At 47.4% G+C, this 26,622-nt stretch overlaps 2 protein-coding genes across 5 annotated transcripts in view; both read left to right on the top strand.

Moving 5' to 3' along the window:
- Positions 1–26,622, top strand: part of LOC147101457 (formin-like protein 1) — a 271,912-nt gene that overhangs the window by 170,211 nt on the left and 75,079 nt on the right. For all 4 annotated transcript variants that reach the window (XM_085966591.1, XM_085966593.1, XM_085966594.1 and 1 more), the window contains 3 exons: positions 203–308; positions 7,896–7,972; positions 14,599–14,692. In XM_085966591.1, coding sequence (XP_085822717.1) covers positions 203–308; positions 7,896–7,972; positions 14,599–14,692 — 277 coding nt within the window. The remainder of the gene's footprint in view (positions 1–202; positions 309–7,895; positions 7,973–14,598; positions 14,693–26,622) is intronic.
- On the top strand, positions 5,259–7,483 carry LOC147101458 (uncharacterized). Its single transcript, XM_085966002.1, has 2 exons — positions 5,259–6,227; positions 7,397–7,483. The coding sequence occupies exons 1-2, from the start codon at positions 5,259–5,261 to the stop codon at positions 7,481–7,483; spliced, it is 1,056 nt and encodes a 351-aa protein (XP_085822128.1).

Here is a 26,622-nt window from a genome sequence, read left to right as displayed (position 1 = left end):
TTTTGAAAAGCTCTATTAGGTCTATGTTGTACTACTGTACCACATGGTTTGATTGGTTACTGAGACTCTAGCCATTAGTCTGATGCAGATTCTCCAGCGTATTTCTTGCTGTTACCAATCATCCATTAAAAGCATTGGCTGACGCGCGTCCAGTTTGCGGTAACACGTTGATTGTAACCTCTGCTCAATCTGTCTGTCTCAGGCACACCATGCACAGTAGAAAAGCACTGCGGAACTCACGGATTGTGAGCCAGAAGGACGATGTCCATGTCTGTATAATGTGCCTGCGAGCCATCATGAACTACCAGGTAAGAGAAAGCCACCTGGTCTCTAGGGCCGGTGTGTGGGAATTGTATTGGATGGGACCTCCTGTTTTGTTTTATAATCTGTATGTTCTTGTTCCATTCTCAGGAACTTCCCTGCTGTGCTTGTGATTGTCTTCAATGTTATTTGTTTTCCCCCTGAGCACTATTCTTTGAGTAGTGAAGACTTTATCTTTCTTTTCTAATGAAAATGTGATTTCTGAAACGTTGCCCTGTGGCTTAGTGAATACGTACGCTGCACGCTGTGGTCCTCAGTGCTACAGGAAGGTCCCCAGTTCAGTCCCTGATCTTAGGTGGGGGTGGTACAGTTGGCTTCATACCTGGAACGTAGATTCTAACAGTGAGCTGGGAGATCTCTGAATCTTAAAGCATAAAATCATGCAAGAAGTTGTGTTTATCTAGAGCTTTATCACGTCTTGTAGAAACATACCAGAGTGGTTCGCGTACAATCAATTATTTTCCAGGGCAGTCACTGTTGTTATGTTGGGGAACGTGGCAGCCATTTTGCACACGCAGCCATCATAAGGTCAGAAGTGGGGATGTTCGCTGATGATTGCACAGTGTTCAGTTCCATTCGCAACTCCTCAGATAATGAAGCATTCCGTGCCCACGTGCAGCAAGACCTGGACAACATTCAGGCTTGGGCTGATAAGTGGCAAGTAACATTCGCGCTGCACAAGTGCCAGGCAATGACTATCTCCAACAAGCCAAAGTCTAACCACCTCCCCTTGATATTCAACGGCATTACCATCGCCAAATCCCCCACCATCAACATCCTGGGAGTCACCATTGACCAGAAACTTGACTGGACCAGCCACATAATTACTGTGGCTACAAGAGCTGGCCAGAGGCTAGGTATTCTGCGGTGAGTGTCTCACCTCCTGACTCCCCAAAGCCTTTCCACCATCTACAAGGCACAAGTCAGGAGTGTGATTGTGGTAAACCACTGTTTGTATTCCACTGTGTACATGCCTGGACATGCCTCGGCTGACTCCTCCCACAAGTCCTAGTATAAAGGTGACTGCTCCCCAGCCCTTTGTATTTCTGGACCGGTCAACCACTCGAGGCAGACCTTCATTCTTTTGTTAATAAAAGCCTTTAGTTACTCTCTTAACTCTCAGTCTTTTATGAGTAATTGATAGCGCATCAGTGATAGAATACTCTCCACCTGCCTGGTTGCGTGCAGCTCCAACAACACTTAAGAAGCTCAACACCATCCAGGACAAAGCAGCCCGCTTGATTGGCACCCCATCCACCACCTTAACCATTCACTCCCTCCACCACCGGCGTACCGTGGCTGCAGTGTGTACCATCTACAAGATGCACTGCAGCAACTCGCCAAGGCTTCTTCGGCAGCACCTCCCAAACCTGCGACCTCTTCCACCTAGAAGGACAAGGGCAGCAGGTGCATGGGAACACCGCCACCTCCATGTTCCCCTCCAAGTCACACACCATCCTGACTTGGAAGTATATCGCCATTCCTTCATCGTCGCTGGGTCAAAATCCTGGAACTCCCTAACAGCACTGTGGGAGTAGCTTCACCACACGGACTGCAGCAGTTCAAGAAGGCGGCTCACCACCACCTTATCAAGGGCAATTAGGGATGAGCAATAAATGCTGGCCTTGCCAGTGATGTGCCAAATAACTGCCTGAATCCATGAGGTTAAAGCTTAAAACTAAAGGCTTTTATTAAGTAAGAACATGGCATCAAGTTAACACAGGGCAACCATCATTCATCACCGACCCAGCCCTTGGTAGAACATTCCAGAAGAGGGGCGGGGCTAGGGAGGAGCATTAGTGGTTACACCGGTAGAACATGCCAGACATTAACAAGTACAACAACAGACAATACAAATGCCAGAACACAGAGTTATTTCATCACAGCCAGCGACGCCCACATCCCAGGAACAATTTAAAAAAAACACTGTGAAATCATACAAATGACAACTTGTTGAACGACTCGTTGAACTTTTTTCAGTGATGGTTGAGCAAGGAATGCTGGCTTGGCTGTCTGTACAACTAATGCCATGGGACTTTTAACTTCCACCTGACCCGCCAGACACAACCTTTACATGTGAAACGCACCATCTCCATCAGTGCAGCATTCCCGTAATACTGCACTGGAGTTTAACCATGATTACATGCTCAAATTGAGCCACACAGCTAGAAGAATTAAGGTAACTGAGCGTAGGATTCTCATTAAGGCAGTAGAAGGTTAGTTGGCGTCTGAGCTTGTGTTTCAGCTCAGTCACAGTTAGAAATTAGATTCAGTATCCCTAGGGTAGGCCATGTGACCTCTGTACAGCAGGGCCACAGGCTAATGAGAGAGAATGGCTGAAAGCAAGAGTTTCTCCAATATACAGGTGAAGGCCTCTGAAGTGAAACGGCTATAACCCTGGTTCAAATAATAGGTTCTAATATTAGAGGTCAGTGTAGCATCTAAAATCAATATAACACAGTTGAAACACACAAGCCACTACATGATGCACATTTCTCTAGTCCTAGGTCCTGCCTTTGTTCATGAGAAGAACAGGGAATAGTTAAAGCTGAGACCATTGCTTCTTTTATGGGTAGGACTGATAAATATTTGAAGCAGAGGAAGATACAAGTCTTTGGGGAAAGAGGAGGGCAACAGCCTTGGCTTTGGGTTGATCTAGCAAAGAGCTGGCACAGACCCGATGGGCCGATTGGTCTCGTTATGTAAGCAGTAAATATCTATAGTTCTGTGTCTCTGTGTAGACTGGCTCCCAGCTATGACACCATGGCCATTCCACATGTGCTGCGATAGCATGACCTAAATAGCAGCTGGTACCATGAAGCCTAGCGCCTTCAGAGGACCAATATCTCACTGTAATGTTACCGTGCTCGCTAGTGCAATGAATCAGACTTGCCGTGTGTACTGGCCCCTGGAATTCCGGGAACTGGATGCAGATTTGGAGACCCGCTAAAAAGTGCCGCCAGATTATCCGAGCGAGGTGTGTCCAGTACCTATAGTGGTGCTGCCAACCAAGTGGGACCCACATGCGAACAGTTGGTGGCCCTTCCAGTATGCGTCGATGACGAAGTCCAACACCGCCTTCAGTGTGCCAGTGCAGCCTTCAGTCGCCTGAGGAAGAGAGTGTTTGAAGACCAGGACCTCAAACCTGGCACTAAGCTCATGGTCTACAGAGCAGCAGTGATACCCGCCCTGCTGTATGCTTCAGAGACATGGACCATGTACAGCAGGCACCTCAAAGCACTGGAGAGGTACCACCAATGCAGCCTCCACAAGATCCTGCAAATCCACTGGCAGGATAGGTGCACCAACGTCAGTGTTCTCGCTCAGGTCAACATCTCCAGCATCGAAGCTTTGACCACGCTCGATCAGCTCCGATGGACGGGTCACATTGTCTGCATGCTCGATACGAGACTCCCAAAACAAGCGCTCTACTCGGAGCTCCGGCACGGCAAGAGAGCCCCAGGTGGGCAGAGGAAACGCTTCAAGGACACCCTCAAAGCCTCCTTGAAAAAGTGTAACATCCCCACCGACACCTGGGAATCCCTGGCCCAAGCCCGCGCAAAGTGGAGGAGAAGCATCCGGGAAGGCACCGAACACCTCGAGTCTCTTCGCCGGGAGCAAGCGGAAGCCAAGCACAGGGAGCGCACGTCAACCCAAGCACCCCACCCACCCGCCCCTTCAACCACCATCTGCCCCACCTGTGACAGGTCCCACATTGGACTCATCAGTCACCTGCGAACTCATTTTTAATGTGGAAGCAAGTCATCCTCGGTTCCGAGGGACTGCCCAAGAAGAAGAAGCTTTAGGGAAGAAGTATCAGTGAGTGGGGCTGAGGCCTCTGCCACCAATGGCGAGAGGCTCTTCGCTTAGTGCCGGGTTTGAGCATGCTCAAGCATTCCACATCTCTCTCCACCTTTTTAAAAAAAACACTCAAAAACCCACCTTTCCCACCAAGCTTTTGGTTACTTGTAATCTCTCCCCACCCCTTCGCAGCTCAGCATCTGTTCCGTTTATCTATTTTAAATCTGTGTTTCTCACTGTCCTGGGACGTGTTTGTGTTGCTGTATAAATGCAAGTTGTTTTTATGCCACCATCAAGGAGATTAATTCAGTGCAGACAACTCTTCAGAAGAGGCAGCAAACCAAACCATTACACTGACTGGAGCACTCGAATCTTCAAACAGAAGGAATACCCGCTGTGAGATGCAGGCATTGAAACGTGTTATTGGGCTAAATCTTTCCATTTCAGAGTCCCTGGTCTAAGTTTAAAAATGAAAGGAAATAATTGAATGCCTGACGGCAACTTGTGAGGATGCTAAATCGCAAATTCTGGTGGTGTTTAATTGGGAGAATGTTCTGTTTAATGTGGCGCTATCAAAGCAGGCAAATATTTGCCCTGTTAAGAACCTAGACCCAATTTAGCAATTTCCAAACTGAGTAATTGTGCTGGGGCTGGAGCCACGCTTCTGTGAGTTAGAACGAGGCAATTAGCACATTCCCGGCGTGGGCTGACTCTGTGGGCTGATCAAGTGTTTAAAATAATTTGGGAGTTAACATAAATCGCAGTTGCGATTATCCTTGATAAACTCCCTCTCCTAGTTCATCTCTTCATTTTCATTCCAGATGAAGTTCTGTGCCTGCACTTGGATTACATGGAGCAGGCCAAAGGAGCTGAATGGCCTCTTCCTGTTCCCAGTTTAATTATATTTTACTTCACCTTTATATTCTCAACGATTTTAGCCTGAATTTGGTTTTAGTCATGGTAATGCAGAACACCTGACCTTGCTTAATTTGAACTGCTTCACACCTTTCAAGCACTGTGTTTTGCTTCTTAAGCCCATCCTGTGTGACAGCACGCACGCACGCCCACTCGTACACACGCACACTCTCAGACGCCCACTCGTACACACACCCGCTCTCTCACGCACACTTGTACACATGCACACGCAACCACGCTATACACACGCACACGCTCTCTCACGCACACTTGTACACACGCACACTCCTGTGCACGCTCGTACACACATACACGCACACGCTCATACACACACACACACACACACACACACACACACACACACACACACCCTCACATCCACGCTCATACACATGCACACTCTCTCACATCCACGCTCATACACACACTCACATCCACGCTCATACACACACTCTCACATCCACGCTCATACACACACACACTCTCACACCCACGCTCATACACATGCACACTCTCTCACACGCATGCTCTCACACCCACGCTCATACACACGCACACTCTCACACACACGCTCATACGCACACTCTCTCACACACACTCTCACGCACGCTCACACACCCACGCTCAAACACACACATACTCTCACACCCACGCTCATACACACGCACACTCTCACACACGCTCATACACACGCACACGCTCACACACACACACTCATACGCACACGCTCTCACACCCACGCTCATACACACGCACACTCTCACACCCACGCTCATACACACGCACACACTCTCACACGCACGCTCTCACACACACACGCTCATAGACATGCACACTCTCACACACGCTCATACACACGCACACTCTCTCACACGCACGCTCTCACACACGCACACTCGCTCACGCACACTCTCGCACGCTCTCACACACGCACACTCTCTCTCACACACACACTCATACACATGCACACTCTCTCACACACACGCTCATACACACGCACACTCTCTCACACCCACGCTCACACACGCGCACTCTCTCACACACACGCATGCTCTCTCACCCACGCTCATACACACGCACACTCTCTCACGCACGCTCTCACACACACGCTCTCACACACACGCTCTCTCACACGCACGCTCTCACACACACACGCACACTCTCTCACACACGCACACTCTCACACCCACGCTCATACACACGCACACTCTCACACCCACGCTCATACACACGCACACTCTCTCGCACGCTCTCACACACACACACTCATACACACGCACACTCTCACACACACACTCATACACTCTCTCACACGCACGCTCTCACACACACGCTCATACACACGCACGCTCTCACACACCCACGCTCATACACACACACACTCTCTCACACCCACGCTCATACACACACACTCTCTCACACCCACGCTCATACGCACGCGCACACTCACATGCACGCTCTCTCACACCCACGCTCGTACGCACGCGCACACTCACACACGCTCATACACATGCACACTCACACACATGCACACTCGCGCGCACACACACGCGCACTCTCACACACGCTCATACATACGCACACTCTCTCACACACACACTCACATGCACACTTGTACACATGCACACTCTCTCGCACGCACACTCGTACACACATACGCACCCACGCTCATACATGCGCACACACACTCTCACACACGCATGCTCATACACAGGCACACTCACCCACGCTTGTACACATGCACACTTGCCCATGCTCGCGCAGGCACCCACGCTCACACTTACCCACGCTCGTACACACACACACACACACACACACACACACACACACACACACACACACCACATTTACACTGATGCTCATTTAGTTTGGACTCTGAGAGACCAGTGTCCATGAGCCAGCTCCTGGTATTTACATTGCTAAACCCATTGCACCGTTCCCATATTCTGTACGATTCATAAATACCAATCCCCAGCACCAACCTTCTACAAGTTGACACGGGTTGATACTAATTCTGATGGCGTCTCTCAGAAGAGCTACAGAGATGGTTGGCTGAACTTAAAGGGGTATTCCTGTCTAGTCAAGTGTCCTGCAAGAGGGCAGATGTAGAGTGGGATTTTCATGAGAAGCTGTTTCAGTATCTGAGCTTTGCACTGAGGTTGAGGTACCCCTTTAAATCTATTCACTTGTCTTCATAATGGCCATTGCACTAGTTTCAGAGAAGAATTGTTTTAAGAATCCCAGTCGATCTGTAGCATTGCACATGGGGTCAGACAGAGTGTAGTTGTCAGACAGCATGGGATAATTGGACCAGAGTGTACAGCCATAAGTCAGAGGGAGCAACTTTAATCCTGAACAGGTTTCTGGCGGCCATGGGTCATGCCAGTGCAAAACCCAGCAGACCAATTCCTATATTAAGGTGTACCAGCAGTGCTGGTTCCAGTAATCGCCATTGGTTACGCGGCCAAATTGGGCCATAACTAATTTCTATCCCTCTGTTCGTGTACGAATGCCTTGCCTCCCACAAAATGAAAGGATATTGATATCATCCGAAGAGCACATCTGTGTTCAGCTCAGCTGCATGTTGTAAAGAAAAGGTGGAAAATAATATTTAAAGTGACCAACCCCAGCTCATATATACATATTACAAATATTACAAACCTTTTTAGGATTTCTCTGTCTGTGGGGCCTATACCCAAAACCTTAACCCATCTTTTCTCTTTCCATATACTGACTGACGTGCTGAGTGTTTTCCTGTTTTTATTTCAATATCCAGTACTGGCAGTGTTTTAATATTGTTAATATTCCTGAACACTCTGAGCTATCTCTCATTGTTCTCCTGTGTTGTTTGTTTCTAGTCTGGATTCACCTTAGTGATGGAACATGAACAGTGTGTGAATGAGATCACCCTCAGTCTGAACAATAAGAATGCAAGGTAAGAGATCTTGAAACACTCAAGATGAGTATCAAGCAAGGTCATGATCCCAGCCCTCCCAGCACTGAGACACAACACAATCCCCACCCTCCCAGCACTGAGACACAACACAATCCCCACCCTCCCAGCACTGAGACACAACGCAATCCCCACCCTCCCAGCACTGAGACAACACAATCCCCACCCTCCCAGCACTGAGACACAACACAATCCCCACCCTCCCAGCACTGAGACAACACAATCCCCACCCTCCCAGCACTGAGACACAACACAATCCCCACCCTCCCAGCACTGAGACACAACGCAATCCCCACCCTCCCAGCACTGAGACACAACGCAATCCCCACCCTCCCAGCACTGAGACAACACAATCCCCACCCTCCCAGCACTGAGACACAACGCAATCCCCACCCTCCCAGCACTGAGACACAACACAATCCCCACCCTCCCAGCACTGAGACACAACACAATCCCCACCCTCCCAGCACTGAGACACAACGCAATCCCCACCCTCCCAGCACTGAGACAACACAATCCCCACCCTCCCAGCACTGAGACACAACGCAATCCCCACCCTCCCAGCACTGAGACACAACACAATCCCCACCCTCCCAGCACTGAGACACAACACAATCCCCACCCTCCCAGCACTGAGAGACAAGCACCTGTACTATCGATACCTCTTATAACCCACCAGCCACTGGATGGGGTGGTGTGAGTCTCCTTTCTGGCCAATTTAGCTTTATGGGTGGTTCTGTTGCTATCGACCCCCATTTTCAGGAGTCGCTGGATAGTGATCGGGTGGGAACCCCAGCCGATTTTTACTTTTCTCCTCCTTAACCAAGGGGCATTAAGACTAATTGTACCAACGTTATCGCCATCCTGATTGAGAGAACCTCATTCAGCCCAGAACACGGCTCAAACCTGAGAGTAACACGCTTGTTATTAATGAGCTACGTCCTGTGCAATTAATAATTGAGCCACCTTGTCACTGATTACCATATTGTGGCCGTAGTAGGCCAAAGGGTGCTCTCGCCCACATGGGCACAAGTGCAAAATGGCTTCACCTGGCAAAGCAAACCAGTGGTAAACCCAGAATCTGGCATCCGAAAAGCTCATTGCATCTTTGTGGCCCATCTGCTTGGTCTCATAGGTTAGAATCATAGAATGGTTACAGCACAGAAGGAGGCCATTCGGCCCATCGAGCCCATGCCGGCTCTCTGCGAGAGCACTTCAGCTAGTCCTACTCCCCCGCCCTTTCCCCGTAGCCCTGCAATTTTTTTTCCTTCAGGTACTTATCCAATTCCCTTTTGAAAGCCGTGATTGAGTCTGCCTCCACCACCCTTTTAGGCAGTGCATTCCAGATCATAACCACTCACTGTGTAAAAAAGTTTTTCCTCATGTCGCCTTTGGATCTTCTGCCAATCACCTTAAATCTGTCTCCTCTGGTTCTCGACCCTTTCGCCAATGGGAACAGTTTCTCTCTTTAGAATTGTACTCTTTAGTTTATATTGCCTCTCCTTGTTCTTCTTACCAAACTGTATCACTTTGCACTTTTCTGCGTTAAATTTAATCTGCCACGTTTGCCCATTTCACCAGCCTGTCTATGTCCTCTTGAAGTCTATCACTCTCCTCCTCACTGTTCACTATACTTCCAAGTTTTGTGCCATCTGCAAATTTTGAAATTGTGCCCTGTACACCCAAGTCCAAGTCATTAACATATATCAAGAAAAGCAGTGGTCCTAGTACCGACCCCTGGGGAACACCACTGTATACCTTCCTCCAGTCTGAAAAACAACCGTTCACCACTACTCTCTGTTTCCTGTCGCTTAGCCAATTTCATATCCATGCTGCCACTGTCCCTTTTATTTCATGGGCTTCAACTTTGCTGGCAAGCCTATTATGTGGCACTTTGCCAAACGCCTTTTGGAAATCTATATACACCACATTAATCGCATTGCCTTCATCAACCCTCTGTTACCTTATCAAAAAACTCAATCAAGTTAGTTAAACACGATTTGCCTTTAACAAATCAGTGCTGGCTTTCCTTAATTAATCCACACTTGTCCAGGTGACTGTTAGCTTTGTCCTTGATTATCGTTTGTAAAAGCTTCCCCACTGCCGAGGTTAAATTGACTGGCCTGTTGTTGCTGGGTTTATCCTTATACCCTTTTTTGAACAAGGGTGTAACATTTGCAATTCTCCAGTCCTCTGGCGCCACCCCCGTATCTAAGGAGAATTGGAAGATTATGGCCAGTACCTCTGCGATTTCCTCCTTAACCTCCCTCAGCGTCCTAGGATGCACTCCATCCGGTCCTGGTGACTTATCATCTTTAAGTACGGCCAGCCTTTCTAGTACCTCCTCTTTATCAATTTTTATCTCATCCAGTATCCTCCTCTTTCACTATGACTTTGGCAGCATCTTCCTTCATTTAGTACCTCAGCCATGCCCTCTGCCTCCATGCGCAGGTCTCATTTTTGGTTCCTAATCGGCCCCACTTCTCCTCTTACTACCCGTTTATTATTTATATGCCTGTAGAAGACTTTTGAATTCCCTTTTATGTTAGGTGCCAATCTGTTCTCACATTCTCTCTTTGCCCCTCTTATTTTCTTTTTCACTTCCCCTCTGAACTTTCTATATTCAGCCTGATTCTTACTTGTATTCTCAACTTGACACCTGTCATACTCCCCCTTTTTCTGCTTCATCTTCTATCTCTTTTGTCATCCAGGGAGCTCTGGCTTTTGTTGCCCTACCTTTCCTCTTCGTGGGACTGTAACTCGACTGTACCCGAACCGACTCCTCTTTAAAGGCAGCCCATTGTTCAATTTATAGTTTTGCCTGCCAATCTTTGATTCCAATTTACCCAGGCCAGATCCGTTCTCAACCCACTGAAATTTGCCTTCCTCCAATTAAGCACTTTTATTCTAGATTGCTCCCTGTCCTTTTCCAAAGCTAATCTAAAACTTATGATACTATGATCACTGTTCCCTAAATGTTCCCCTACTGACACTTGCTCCACTTGACCGACCTCATTCCCCAGAACCAGATCCAGCAATGCCTCCTTCCTCGTCGAGCCAGAAACGTACTGGTCAAGAAATGTAGTTTCCCAATTTACCTAAGCCAACTCGCCCCTCATACCTACGTAGATTGCTTTGTTTAGATTTAAGACTCTAATTTCAAATTTAACTAAATCACTTTCAAACTCAATATAAAATGCTATCATATTATGTCCCTTGTTCCCTAGTTGGTTCCTCAACATACTGATCTAGAAAACTATCTTGCATACATTCCATGAATTTGTCCTCCACACTATTACTGCAAATTTGGTTTGCCCAGTCTATATGTAGATGAAAGTCCCACATGATTATTGTATTACACGTAGTACATGCACATCTAATTTCCTGATTTATACTCTGCTCTACATTACAACTACTGTTTGGATGCCTATAAACAACTCCCACCAATGTTTTCTGCCCCTTGCTGTTTCTTAGCTCCACCCAAACTGATTCTACTTCTTGATTTTTGGAGCTAAGATCCTTTCTCTCTACTGTCTTTATCCCATCCTTTATTATCAGGGCTACCCCTCCTCCTTTTCCATTTTGCCTATCTCTTCTAAAAGTTAAGTATCCTGGAATATTTAGTTCCCAACCTAGGCTACATTACAACCACGTCTCCATAATGGCTTTTAGATCAAAACTCTTAATTTCTATCTGTGCTATTAATTCATCTATTTTGTTGCAAATGCTTTGCGCATTCAGATATAGTGCCTTTAGCTTTGACTTATTTCTATTTTTCACTGATGTCACCTTAGTCACTGATGCCCTATGACCTTTGTTACTGTTGTGTCTGTGTATAATAAGACACAGACTGCAGGAGAACGGTACAACAGGTGTTTACTCAACGTGGCTCACACTGGAACTGATCTGTACAGATTACTACTCAGTGCTATATACAGGTGTGGTCACTGCTGGTACTGCAGTATATATGAGCTGTAAAAGATAGTTCCCCCCTTAAAGGTATATACATTACAGTTACTTTCTCTGTCCCTTCCTGACCCACTCTGCTTATTTTTACCCAAAACTCTACTCTGCTCTGGAGCCTTGACATTTCTCTCGCTGCTTTTAAATTTACTCTTTCCTGAATCCTCCCACCCCTCCCTTCATTAGTTTAAAGCCCTGTCTACTGCCCTAGTTATTCAGTTCGCCAGGTCACTGGGCCCAGCCTGGTTTAAGTGGAGCCCATCCCAACGGAACAGCTCCCTCTTTCCCCAGTACTGGTGCCAGTGCCCCATGAACTGAAACCCCTTCCTCCCACACCACTCTTTGAGCCATGCATTTAAACCTCTAATCTGTTTGTCCCTATGCCAATTTGCACGTGGCTCAGGTTACAATTCAGAGATTATTACCTTTGAGGTTCTGCTTTTTAATTTGGAACCTGGCTCCTCAAACTCCCTCAGCTGAACCTCATTCCTAGTTCTACCTATGTCTTTGGTTCCTACATGGACCACGACAACTGGAACCTCCCCCTCCCACTCCAAGTTCTCGTCCAGCCGCGAGGAGATCTCCTCCAGCTGCAAGGAGATGTCTTTAACCCTGGCACCGGGCAGGCAACACAACCTTCGGAGCTCTTGGTCGCGGCTGCAGAGAACAGTATCTATCCCTCTGACTATACTGTCCCCTATCACAACTACATTCCCTTTCACTCCCCCCACTTGAATGGCCTCCTACACCATGGTGCCATGGTCAGCTTGCTCATCCATCCTGCCAGGCGTTTCCCTCATCCACACAGGCAGCAAGAACCTCATACCTGTTGGACAAGGGCAAAGGCTGAGGCTCCTCCAGCACTGCACCTGGGGTCCCCTTACCTGCCTGAGTTGCAGTCACACCCTTCTGGCCCGGACCACTAACCAGACCTGTACCACTACCTAACCTAAGGAGTGTGACTGCCTCCTGGATCAAAGTGTCCTGGTAACTCTCCCCATCCTTGATACCCTGCAATGTCTGCACCTCAGACTCCAGTTCAAAGGCTCTGAGCTGAAGTTCCTCAAGATGCAGGCACTTACTGCAGACGTGGTTGCCTGGGATCAATATGTTCTCCACAAACTCCCACATGCTGCAGTTGTGACACACCGCCTGCACTGCCATCCCTATATGACCTTGTTTTATTTAATTAAATTTGTAATTAGGTAACTTTGTTTACAGTGTAGTTTCTTGACTATTTAAATGATCTAGATTAAGTTATGGGTACTGAAATTAAATATCTACCTGTAGCACAAAGCACTACAAGTCGTGTAGGCAAAAAGCAGCAACTCCTTCTCCTCTTCTCCTCTTCTCCGAATTCCCACTCTTTTTCCAAATTCCCAAATAAAACACTCTGTTTAAGTCCATTCCATTTTAATCCCGCTCTGTGCAGGGCGCTCCTAGTAGTGTAATGGCATTTCTATTATTTCTTAACTCTAGCCAAATAGATTCTGTCCTTGACCCCTCCAGGATATCCTCTCTCTCCAGCACTGTAGCATTCTCCTTAACCAATACTGCCACACTACTTTTCCTGAACACCTTATATCCAGGAATAGTTAAAACCCAATCCTGCCTTTTTTTGAGCCAGGTCTCCGTTATTGCCACAACATCATATTCCCATGTGGTTATTTTATTTGCGACTGCAGCTCACCAACTATATTCACCACACTTCATGCGTTTACACACATGCACTGTAAACCTGCCTTAGACCTTATATTCTCTGTTAGTCTGACCCCACCGAATACCTTACTATTTCTTACTCTAGTGCTATCTGTCTCTTCCCATCCTTTGTGCACTTTATTTCTCCTTTCTAATGCTACATCCTGGTGCCCATTCCCCTGCCAAATTAGTTTAAACCCTCCCCAACAGCTCCAGCAAACTCCCCCACGATGAAATTGGTTCTGGCTCTGTTGAGGTGCAGCCCATCCGGCTTGTACAGGTCCCACCTCCCCCAGAACCGGTCCCAGTGTCCCACTAAAATACCGCACTATTGAACTCAAGAAGCACAACACCATCTAGGACAAATAGGTCCACTTGATCAGCAGCCCATCCACCACATTAAATATCTGCTCCCACCACCGCCGGCGTACCATGGCTGCAGTGTGTACCATCTACAAGATGCACATCAGCAACTCTCCAAGGCTTCTTCAGCAGCACCTCCCAAACCCTCAACCTCCACCACCTAGAAGGACAAGGGCAGCAAGTGCATGGGAACACCATCACCACCAAGTTCCCCTCCAAGATGCACACTATCCCAACTTTCACACATATCGCCGTTCCTTCATCGTCACTGGGTCAAAACCTTGGAACTCCCTACCTAACAGCACTGTCAGAGTTCCTTCACCACACGGACTGCAGCAGTTCAAGATGAAGGCCCACCACCAACTTCTCAAGGGCAACTAGGGATGGGCAATAAATGCCGGCCTTGCCAGCAATGCCCATATCCCAAGAATTAATATTTAAAAAAAAACTTCTCATAACCCTCAATTGCTTTCTTTGCAGTGTCGCTACCCTGCCCCCTCTTGACCTTGCAGGCAAATACACTCACGTGTTTGCTGTTTAATGTGACCGAAAGTGTACTGAGAAGCCTTGCTTTCTTTCTGCAGGACAAAGGCGCTGGTATTGGAGCTGCTGGCTGCAGTGTGCCTGGTGCGAGGAGGACACGACATCATCCTTTCAGCCTTTGAGAACTTCAAAGAGGTAGGAAGCCTTGCCGACCATTTCCTGTAAGGTGGGCGGTGATGATTTATGGGTCACAAACACGCCAACGTGTTTGTCTGTTGGGATCAAATCTAATTTTAAGACCTGTAAGTTTTAACCATTTACTTGCAAACATGGTCCACTGCTAAATATTCTGGAGCAGGAGCGCAGGACTCAAAACTCTTACATTTGGGCTGCATTGGAGTGAAATGTGATTTAGGCGTGCTTGGTATTGAGTTGCATTTATATAGCACCTTTCAATAGCACCTCTTCCAATAGTGCCATGGGATCTTTTATGTCCATCTGACCAGGCAGACGGCTTAACATCTCGGCCGAAGGATGGCACCTCCGACAGTGCAGCACGCCCTCGGTACCGCACTATCTAGGCTAATCGCAGCGTGGATGGGTACACCTTCCTAAAGGGGTGGATTTCACCTTTTAAATACTTGAAGGAGAAAAAATTGCAGGGGTATGGGGAAAGAGTGGGTAAGTGAGACTGACTGGATTGCTCTTCGAAAGAGCCAGCGCAGACTCGAAGGGCCGAATGGCCTCCTTCTGTGCTGTACTATTCTTTGATTCTACGACTAATGTCCCAAAGCACTTCACAGCCAATAGATTACTTTTGAAGTGTAGTCACGGTTGTTTTGTAGGCAAGTGTGGCAGCCAAATTGTGCACAGTAAGGTCCCACAAAAAGCAATGAGACGAATGATAAATTAATCTGTTTTAATGATGTTGGTTGAGAGATAAACGTTGGCCAGGACACCAGGAGAACTCTTCAGCTCCTCTTCCAACAGTGCCATGGATTATTTTATGTCCTGAACAGGCAGACGATGTAATGATTCGAAGGATGGCATCTCCGACAGTGCAGCACTCCCTCGGTACCGCACTATCTACGCTAATCGCAGCGTGGATGGATACACCTTCCTAAAAATGTGGGTTTCACCATTGCCTTGGGGGCCAGTAGTGCTCCAGTGGTAAATATAAATCCCATCCCATCCCATCCCATCTCTGAAGCCCAGCAATATTGTCCCCAGTTGCTGTCCTGTGAAGATCATCCCCCAGCAAATGTTTCTATGCCTCACATCTTTGGTTTGACTGAGATTTCACCCTCGTAAAATATTCCCGGGAGGACGAGGGAGAGACCTTCTTGTGAATTGGAATAATTCAGCTGGAGTATTGTGTCCAATTCTGGGCACCGCACTTTAGGAAGGATGTGAAGGCCTTGGAGAGGGTGCAGAAAAGATTTAGGAGAATGGTTCCAGGGATGAGGGACCTCAGTTACGTGGATAGACTAGAGAAGCTGGGGTTGTTCTCCTTAGAGCAGAGAAGGTTGAGAGGAGATTTGATAGAGGTGTTCAAAATCATGAGGGTTCTGGACAGAGTAGATAGAGAGAAACTGTTCCCATTGGTGGAAGTGTCGAGAACCAGAGGACACAGATTTAAGGTGATTGGCAGAAGAACCGAAGACGGCATGAGGAAGAACCTTTTTACGCATTGTGTGGAGGCAGATTCAATCGTGGCTTTCAAAAGGGAATTGGATAAGTACCTGAAGGAAAAAAAATTGCAGGGCTACGGGGAAAGGGCGGGGGAGTGGGACTAGCTGAAATGCTCTTGCAGAGAGCCAGCATGGGCTCGACGGGCCGAATGGCCTCTTTCTTTGCTGTAACCATTCTATGATTCTATGAATTGTGGTATTTAAGCTGTCCGTGCGCAATTGTGCGAGTCGTGCTGTGCTGCCCTGGAATCTAACCCATAATATTAAAAAGAGCAGACCGAGAGGGCTGTCTCTTTGTAAAGCAGTTGTGGGATATAAAAAGGCCACTAGCCATTCTGCCGCACACTGAGGCTTTCATTCTACAGACACCAAAACAGAAGCACACATCCCTCAGGTATTCCATTGCCCATTTGGAAAGGTTCCAGGCCAATAGTGGTGTGCTGCTTTTTGCAGTTGCTCAGGACCAGTTGTCGCAGTTGCAGTCAGTTAGTGGTTGGAATGATTAGCTTGCAGTCAGCTGTTTGAAACAGTGAGCGTGTACACCAGCCACACAACCTGCATTTAGGTCCTCGTGCTGCAAGAAGCCCCGCAGCGAAGGATTTCAGTGGCCGACGGGTCATTCTCTTTTCTCCACCTTTGACCTCTGGAATGAGCCTTTTGACAACAGTTGACATTTGTCGGCGGTCCCGTTACATTAAAGTTAGTCGCTGTTAACAGGTGGGCATTCTGGAGACTGGCCGCCCCTGATGCTGTTCCTGCTCGTCCCTGCCCTGACACTGCATGTGGGCTTTTACCTGGTGGTCCCCCTATGATACGGAGAGTGTGTGGGGGCGGTGGGGGGGTGCTCGTGAACTCGGTGCAGCCCAATAACCGAGCGTGCCTGAAATGCCTTTTGTCAAATAAACCAACAGCTGGCAGTTTGCAAAAATACAAATCTCGCTGGAGATCGGAGCTGCAGCAATCCCAACTCTTGGCCATTTCCCAGATAAAACTAAATAGAATGTCTTGGTTGAATGACTTTGCTTTAACGATGCCCCATTTTGGAGCCGTCACTTTCGGTAACGACCCTTGCATTTATATGGCAGCGGATCACATCGTAACACCTCAAAGCACTTCACATCCAACAATGAGATTGAAGTACAGTGACAGTTGTTATGTAGGTTAACCCAGCAGCCATTTTGTGCACAACAATTTCCTGCACACACAACAACACAATGAACAGTTAATCAGTTCTTTGTTGGTATTGGCTGAGGGGATGCCCAGGACATCAGGAGATCTGCGGTCTTTTTGAATAGGGTTTATTTCTGGAGGGATAGAATTGAAAAGTAGAGAAGTTAGGGTTAGGGTTAAACTTGTATCGAACCTTGGTTAGACCACACTCAGAGTACTGTGTACAGTTCTGGTCGCCATATTAGATATAGGGCCACTGAAGAGGGCGCAAAAAAGATTTACAAGGATGATACTAGAACTTCGAGGTTATACCTATCAGGATAGGATGAACAGGCTGGGTCTCTTTTCTCTTGAAAAGAGAAGGCTGAGGGGTGACCTAATAGAGGCCTTTTAAAATTATGAAAGGTTTTGATAGAGTGGATACAGAGAGAATGTTTCCACTTGTGAGGAAGAGCAAAACTAGAGGCCATCTATATAAGATAGTCACCAAGAAATCCAATAGGGAATTCAGAAGAAACGTCTTTACCCAGAGAATGGTGAGAATGTGGAACTCGCTACCACAGGGAGTAGTTGAGGCAAATAGCATAGATTCACTTAAAGGGAAGCTAGATAAACACATGAGGGAGAAGGGAATAGAGGGTTATGCTGATAGAGTTAGATGAGGAAAGATGGCTGGAGCATAAACACCGGCATGGACTGGTTGGGCCGAGTGGCCTGTTTCTGTGCTGTATATCCGAGGTCATCCTATGAATAGTCAATGAGATCGTTAATGTCCACCTAACAGGTAGATGGAGCCATGGTTTTATGTGTTACCTGAACAGTACATTCCTTTATTACTGCATTGGAGTATTAGCTGAAATGATGTGCTCAAGGACTGGTGTTAGATGCACACTCATAGGGGTATGGTACAGGAAACTTTGTGTTATCCGGAGGCTAAATGTCCGGCAAGCTCGAGCCACCGGCAAAAATCAGGAGCCATTTCGTTAGGTTTTTTTTTCTCGTTTTTTTCTCAACAGTCAAGCTCTGCAAGGTCTCGCTGAAGCTGTTGCTAAGCTACAGAGATGCTTGCAAGGTACGGCTGACTGTTTAGAAGCTGTTGCTAAGCAACAGGGTTTGTTGCCAGATACGGAGCTCAAAATCTCCGTATGTTTCAACATTAGCGCTGGTTTGTCCGGCAGTTTTGATGGGACGGCAACAGCTCGGTCCCGTCGGTGCCGGATAGCACAAAGTTTCCTGTAGTATAGTGGTTATGTTCCTGAACTAGTATCTATAGGCCTGGATTCATAATCCAGAGAATTTGAGTATAAATCCCACCATGGTAGTTTGAGAATTTGAAATCTGGAAATAAAAGATTGGTCTCAGTAAAAGTGGCCATGAAGCTGTCGGATTGTTGTAAAAACCCAACTGGTTCACTAATACACTTTCGGGAGGAAACTCTGACCCAGTCTGGCCTGTGTGTGACTCCAGTCCCACACTGTGGTTGACTCTTAACTGCCCTCTGAAGTGGCCTAGCCAGTCACTCAGCTGTATCAAACCTCAAGGACAATAGGGATGGGCAATGAATGCCGGCCTTACCAGCGACGTCCACATCCTGAGAATGAATTTTTTTTAAACTTCTGACCCAGCTAAGGCGACCTTGCAGTGTGTCACACACTGAGGCGGAGGTTTCACTTTAGTAAAGAAAATCATAAATGCTCCATGTGCCATGGTGTAAATTACGACATACATGTCGTAGTCGATCTGTGAGCAACAAGATCCCACAAACAGAAAATTAGATAAATGACCAGTCAATTTGTTTTTGGTGGCATCGGTTAAGGGAGGAATGTTGGCCAGAACACTGGGAGAGTCCCTGCCTGCCGAGGAATAGTGCCATGGGATCATTAAACTGCCTCGTCAGGCAGATGAGACCTTGGTTAAATATCTTGTCTGAAGGATAGAACTCCCTCGGTACCGCACTGGAGTGTCAACCTAGATTACGTACTCAAGAATCTGAAGTGGGGCTTGAACCTCTTGCCTCAGAGGTTGATACCCTTGGGTTTATTGGCGAGTGGGTGTTTTAGTCTGGGTTCAACATATGGCCAAGGGAGTAGCTTCAGTGGAGATGCCCCATTTATACTGCTGGGCTGCTTTATAGTCCCTTATACTGAAACTAGAACAACATCTGCACATGACTCCCTCCCCCACCCTGTAGTTCCCTCTGGTGCTGTTACTGCCCCATTCTGGACTGGCGTGTATATTAAAAGAAAATGGCAAGTGTTAATATTTTTAAAAGAAAGAAAGACTTGCATTTATATAGCGCCTTTCACGACCACTGGACGTCTCAAAGCGCTTTACAGCCAGTGAAGTACTATTTGAAGTGGAGTCACTGTTGTAATGTGGGAAATGCCGCCGCCAATTTGCGCACAGCAAGGTCCCACAAACAGCAATGTGATAATGACCAGATAATCTGTTTTTGTTATGTTGGTTGAGGGATAAATATTGGCCAAGACACTGGGGAGAACTCCCCTGCTTTTCTTCAAAATAGTGCCATGGGATCTTTTACGTCCAGAGAGAGCAGACGGGGCCTCGGTTTAACGTCTCATCCGAAAGACGGCACCTCCGACAGTGCAACACTCCCTCAGTACTGCACTGGAGTGTCAGCCTAGCTTTATGTGCTCATGTCCCTGGAGTGGGACCTGAACCCACAACCTTCTGACTCAGCAGCGAGTGTGCTATCCACTGAGCCACAGCTGATACTGCCCATCTGTCCTTAAGCATCTGTATGCACACTGAAGGAGGAAGAAGAAGGGAATGAGATGAGAAGAGGAACCACTTGAGAGCAGGGGAATGGCAGAATGTAGAGAAAGGGGGAATGGAATGCAAGAAATGCGAAATGGTCAATGGGATCGAGTGCCTTCTGTCTCCAGTAGAAAAAAAAACACACTTGAGACCAACTGGAGCAAACCGAGTGAAGACTGGGCACCCTCTTCTGCATTCCGGGCCCCAGTACAGAAAATCCTCTCGAGTCACCGGTTGGGGCTGATGTGAGTGAGGAGGCAGTGACTAGAGCAGCTGCATTAGTCAGCGCTGCCTGTCGTGCAGCGCGGGAGAGATGTGAGGCTGATAATGAGAGTGTGAAGCAGGCATGACTGAAAGCTGCTGAGTCACTGTCTGTGGAGGAGGTTTGGTGTTCAGTGCTCAAGTTGTATATTCCATTCTCATGAATGGCAATTACACAGGGAGACCGTGACGAGCAAACAGATCAATTTGTTTAAACGCATGATGGCCCAGTGTACTAAACAGTCTGATCTGTATTGATGGCTGGGATTCTTCAGTGTCGGGATGCTGCAGGTTGGATAACGTCGTTTCACTGTGTCCGTGCCCCTATAAACAACTACAACAACTACAACCCAAATTAGAATTGAAAGGAGCTCCCCTAGTGGCTGAATGTGTAACTGCACCATGTGTAGTGGGGTTGAGCCCCACAGGAACAGTAGCATGGTGGTAATGTTACTGGGCTAGTGATCCAGAGACGTCGGTTCAAATCCCACCACGGCAGCTGGGGAATTTAAATTCAGTTAATTAAATAAATCTGGAATAAAAAGCCATTATCAGTAATGGGTAACCGTGAAACTATCGGATTGTCGTAAAAACCCATCTGGTTCACTAATGTCCTTTAGGGAAGGAAATCTGCCATCCTTACCTGATCTGGCCTATATGTGACTCCAGACCCACAGCAATGTGGTTGACTCTTAACTGCCCTCTGAAATGGCCTAGCAAGCCGCTCAGTTGTAACAAACCGCTACGAAACACAATAAGAAGAATAAAACCAGACGGATCACCCAGCACCGACCTTGGCTACAGACACGGCAACGGCACACTCAGCCCAGTTGACCCTGCAAATTCCTTCTCACCAACATCTGGGGACTTTTGCCAAAATTGGGAGAGCTGTCCCACAGACGAGTCAAGCAACAACCAGTGGACCAACCCTGGTCATACTCACAGAATCATACCTTTCAGCCAATGTCCCAAACTCCTCCATCACCATCCCTGTCCCACCGCCAGGACAGACCCACCAGGGGTGGCGGCACAGTGGTATACAGTCGGGAAAGAGTGACATTGATTCCGGACCCCATGAAGTCTCATGGCTTCAGGTCAAGCATGGGCAAGGGAACCTCCTGCAGATTACCACCTACCGCCCTCTCTCAGCTGATGATCAGTACTCCTCCATGTTGAACACTACTTGGAAGAAGCACTGAGAGTAGCAAGGGCACAGAATGTGTGGGGGACTTCAATGTCCATCACCGAGAGTGGCTAGGTAGCACCACTACTGACTGAGCTGGCCGAGCCCTGAAGGACATAACTGCCAGTCTGGGCCTGCGACAGGTGGTGAGAGAACCGACACGAGGGAAAAACCTACTTGACCTCGTCCTCACCAATCTACCTGTTGCAGATGCATCTGTCCATAACACCCTCCATCGTGTTGTGTGGCACTACCACCCTGCTAAATGGGATAGATTCAGAACAGATCTAGCAGCTCAAAACTGGGCATCCATGAGACGCTGTTGTAGTGTCCGTGTGTAGATAAAGACACTGAAGACAGGAGTTGGTTCATAGGTATTTACTAAGCAAGTCTGGGGGGGGGTTTCTAAAGGATATACACAATACACAGGCTTATATAGCCCAAGTGGCAACCACCGGCATTACGCACACCTGGGGCTCTTAAAGGCACATACACCATAATTGCTCTTAAAGGCACATACACCACAATTCCTCCCCTTCTAGCTAACTAGTACATCATATTTTAAGTAATTATTAATTACATGTTATATGCAAAATAATATACATTGCTGTATTAATTAATTATAAGTTAGTCTCTCAGGAGGCTTCCTGACTCGGTCCGGATAACGCCTCGGGGGTGTAGTAGTTTCTGGTGGTGTAGTAGGTTCTTCTGGCAAGGCTGATTCGGCTTGAAGGCCAGTGTCGGGTTCATCGGGCTCTAGTATCACCGGATCGGAGGTAGATATGGGTATCTCTACTTCATCGTTAGATGTATAGAGTGGTGGTGTAGGTTGTTCCTTTTCGGATGACTTGATGATTTGGTCAGCATGGCGCCTTATTATGCTGTCTCCGATGTCCACGGTATACATCAGTGGTCCTAATCGTGTGCAGATAGTTCCAGGCTGCCATTTCTCGGTACGGTAGTCCCGGGCCAAAACCGGTTGGCCTATCTGGAAGGCCCTAGTTGGCCTTTCATTCATGCCCTGAAACTGCCGGTTCTCCACGTCCCTTCGGATGTTGGGCTTGACCAAATCCAGCCGGCATCTTAGGTTTCTATTGTAGAACATCATGGCGGGAGTTTGGTTAGTAACCATATGCGTTGCATTCCTATATGCAAATAAGAAGTTATCCACCTTGTGCTGAAGTTTTATGTCTTCATTACCCATGGCCTTGATGGCCTTCTTGAAGGTCTGGACAAACCTTTCAGCCAATCCATTGGTGGCGGGATGGTATGGGGCGGACGTGTAGTGCTTTACCCCATTGTTCTTTAAGAACTTTCTGAATTCTTCGGACACAAATTGCGGTCCATTATCAGAACATATCTGCTCCGGCAGCCCATTCCTGGCAAATATGGTCCTTAATACTGTGATGGTTTTTTCCGTGGTGGTGGAGGACATCTTTATTACCTCCGGCCACTTGGAGTGTGCATCAACTGCGATTAAGAACATTGAGTCCATAAATGGACCAGCAAAGTCGATGTGCACCCTTTGCCAGGGAGATGAGGGCCACTCCCATGGATGTAGAGGGGCCTGTGGTGGAGCATTTTGGACCTTCTGGCATCCTAGGCAGCTCTTGGTCATGTCTTCGATGTCTCCATCGATACCTGGCCACCATACAAACGCCCTAGCTAGGTTCTTCATTTTCACTCCACCCAGATGCCCCTCGTGAAGCTCCTTTAGCACTTTATCCTGGAGTTTGGGTGGAATCACCACTCTGGATCCACACATCAAGGTTCCTCGGCACACTGACAGCTGTTCTCTTCTTTGCGAGAATGCTGGCAACAGTGGTTCGCCATGTGCTGGCCATCCCTTCACTGTTAAATCATAGACCCGTGAGAGAGTAGGGTCATTTCTTGTCTCCCTTTCAATGGCAGAATTTGTCACCGGTAGACATTCCACTATGGTAGAGTGGAATATCTCTACTGGGTCTACTGTAGGTGCCTCTTCTATCGTTGGCAACGGTAGGCGTGATAAACCGTCAGCATTCCCATGCTGTTTTGACCCTTTGTATTCAATGTTGTATTGGTGTGCCCCTAGAAAAAGGGACCACCTCTCTAGTCTTTGTGCCGTCATAATGGGGACACCTTTTTTAGGGTTGAATATGGAGATGAGGGGTTGATGGTCAGTCAGCAAGGTAAATTTTTTGTCCGTGTAGGTAATGGTTGAATTTCTTCACTCCCCATACCAGGCTGAGTGCTTCCCTGTCTATCTGGGCATAGTTACGCTCAGCTGAGTTCAATGAGCGTGACGCAAAAGCTATCGGCCGTTCCGAGCCATCAGGGAATCTATGGGACAATACCGCTCCTATGCCGTAAGGGGATGCATCGCACGCCAGTCTGATTGGTAGTGATGGGTTGTAATGAGCCAAAATTTTCTCGGATGTGATTAAGTCTTTACATTTATGGAAGGCACGTTTACAGTCTTCGTTCCATTTCCAAATCACTCCTGTCTGTAGAAGATCATTAAGAGGGTGCAGAATAGTTGATAAGTTCGGTAAAAATTTATGATAGTAATTTATTAATCCCAGGAATGACCTTAATTGTGAAACATTTTCAGGTGCTGGGGCTTTTATAACTGCTTCAATTTTTTCAGGTGACTTATGCAACCCTTCCTTATTAATTATGTGGCCACAATATGATAACTGATTTTGGAAAAATTCGCACTTGGGGCGATTTGCTTGTAGGCCCCGTTCTTTCAGCCTAGTGAGCACCTGCTCCAAATTGGCAAGGTGCTCATTGTCGTTTTCTCCTGTTATAAGGATGTCGTCTAGGTAGCATTGAGTCCCCGGAATCCCTTGCAGGACTTGCTCCATTTTAACTGGGGACCCTGCTATTGTGAGGGTAACCCAAATGGTTTGGTAATCCTCTTTGGCAAGTACATTATGTAATTTGAGACAGCTTAGTCTCTTGTTTCCGGAGTCGCTATCGCTATTCTGGTCTTCGGAGCTATTGTCCGTCATCATTTGTACCTTCCTGTACTTTTCTTTATTGATTTTTTGTTTTCTGTCAGTGGATTTATTTTGTCCAGATTGGCATACCCGTGCAATGTGTCCAATCTTACCACATTGCCTGCATGCTTTACCCTTGAACCAGCAGTCCCTCTGGTTATGGGTGGATCTGCCGCAGTGATAACATCTTCCGAACTCCTGTGTCATTTTATGGGTGCCGAAGTCCTGTGTCTCTTGTTGTATCTCTGCAGCTCCTTTTGCTGCTGCTTCGTATGATACAGCCATACTGAAAGCTTTGTCCAATCTTTTTCAGAAAGCAGTCTTTTTTGTGTTCCTTCACTTAAGAGACCGCAAACAAATTTGTCTCGCAGATAATCCAATAGTCCTGCTCCGAATTGGCAGTACTTTGATAGCTTTCTTAATTCGGTTAGGTAATCAGCGTTACTTTCATTCTTGTGTTGATTTCTCTTGAAGAACTTGAATCGTTCCGCTATCAGCAGCGGTGTTGGGTTTAAATGCTCCTGCAGGGTATCAACAATTTCTTTAAAAGTCTTGTCCTTTGGTTTGGCTGGAGTGAATAAATTTCGTAACAGCCCGTATGTCTTCGCGCCCATTAAGTTCAGAAGTACTGAAGCTTTTTTTTCATCTGTTATTCCATTTGCAGTGCAATAAACCTCTACTCTTTCCACGTATGTGGTCCAATCTTCTATTTCGCCATCAAAAGCCTCAATATTACCAGATTTAGGCATTTCAGAAAAGATATGGCGCTTCCCGCGCTTTTTTTTTCTCTCTGTAGCAACGATATGGCGCTTCCCGCGCTTTCCCGCCGCTGCTACCGATAACAACGCTGTTTTACTGTGGTTTCCGTTTATTCACTGTTGGAGACTCGTTCCCGACGGAGGTCTAAATGCTGACCTGCTTGCCGCGCCGGCCGTCTCTTGAGTGCACCCTCCCAGTCCGTTATTGCTTGCCTCCGATTTCGCTGCCTGTCTCAGCTGTAGAGCCCGCCGCTGGAGCTCAAGCCTGACGCCCAGGAAGGATTAGCGCAGTACCTGTCACCAGCTTGGCCAGCTGGTGAAACCACAGTTTCTCTTACTTCCTTGAGTCTTCTGGACGCTGGAGGAATCGATGTCCTTGAGGTGCTGCCGAATTGCAGGTAAGTCCGTTTCCACTTCGTCGCCACTGTAGTGTCCGTGTGTAGATAAAGACACTGAAGACAGGAGTTGGTTCATAGGTATTTACTAAGCAAGTCTGGGGGGGGGGGTTTCTAAAGGATATACACAATACACAGGCTTATATAGCCCAAGTGGCAACCACCGGCATTACGCACACCTGGGGCTCTTAAAGGCACATACACCATAATTGCTCTTAAAGGCACATACACCACAGCTGTGGGCCATCAGCAGCAGCAGAATTGTATTCCACCACAATCTGTAACCTCATGGCCCGTCATATCCCTCACTCTACCATTACCATCAAGCCAAGGGACCAACCCTGGTTCAATAAGGAGTGTAGAAGAGCATGCCGGGAGCAGCACCAAGCGTACCTAAAAATGAGGTGCCAACCTGGGGAAGCTGCAACACAGGACTACATGCATGCTAAAAAGTGGAAGCAGCATGCTGCAGACAGAGCTAAGCTATCCCACAACCAACGGATCAGATCAAAGCTCTGCAGTCCTGCCACATCCAGTCGTGAATGGTGGTGGACCATTAAGCAACTAACGGGAGGAGGAGGCTCCATGAATATCCCCATCCTCAATGATGGTGGAGCCCAGCACGTGAGTGCAAAAGACAAGGCTGAAGCATTTGCAACAATCTTCAGCCAAAAGTGCCGAGTGGATGATCCATATTGGCCCCCTCCTGAGGTCCCCACCATCACAGAAGCCAGTCTTCAGCCAATTCGATTCACTCCACGTGATATCAAGAAATGACTGAGTGCACTGGATACAGCAAAGGCTATGGGCCCAACAACATCCTGGCTATCGTGCTGAAGACTAGTGCTCCAGAACTATCCATGCCTCTAGCCAAGCTGTTCCAGTAAAGCTACAACACTGGCATC

This window comes from Somniosus microcephalus, chromosome 24 (genome assembly GCF_052327205.1).
Source record: "Somniosus microcephalus isolate GS21.2 chromosome 24, FLI_Smic_1.0, whole genome shotgun sequence".
Lineage (NCBI taxonomy): Eukaryota > Metazoa > Chordata > Chondrichthyes > Squaliformes > Somniosidae > Somniosus > Somniosus microcephalus.
Note: the sequence above shows the minus strand (reverse complement) of the source record. Positions and strands in the feature narration are given on the sequence as shown.

Bases quoted from the DNA above. Each gene is read 5' to 3' on its own strand.
- LOC147101458 (XM_085966002.1), top strand. From the start codon at position 5,259: ATGCACACGCAACCACGCTATACACACGCACACGCTCTCTCACGCACA. The intron at 6,228-7,396 runs GCTCATACACAC...AATCCTGAACAG, and splicing joins ACGCACACTCTCACACCCAC to GTTTCTGGCGGCCATGGGTC.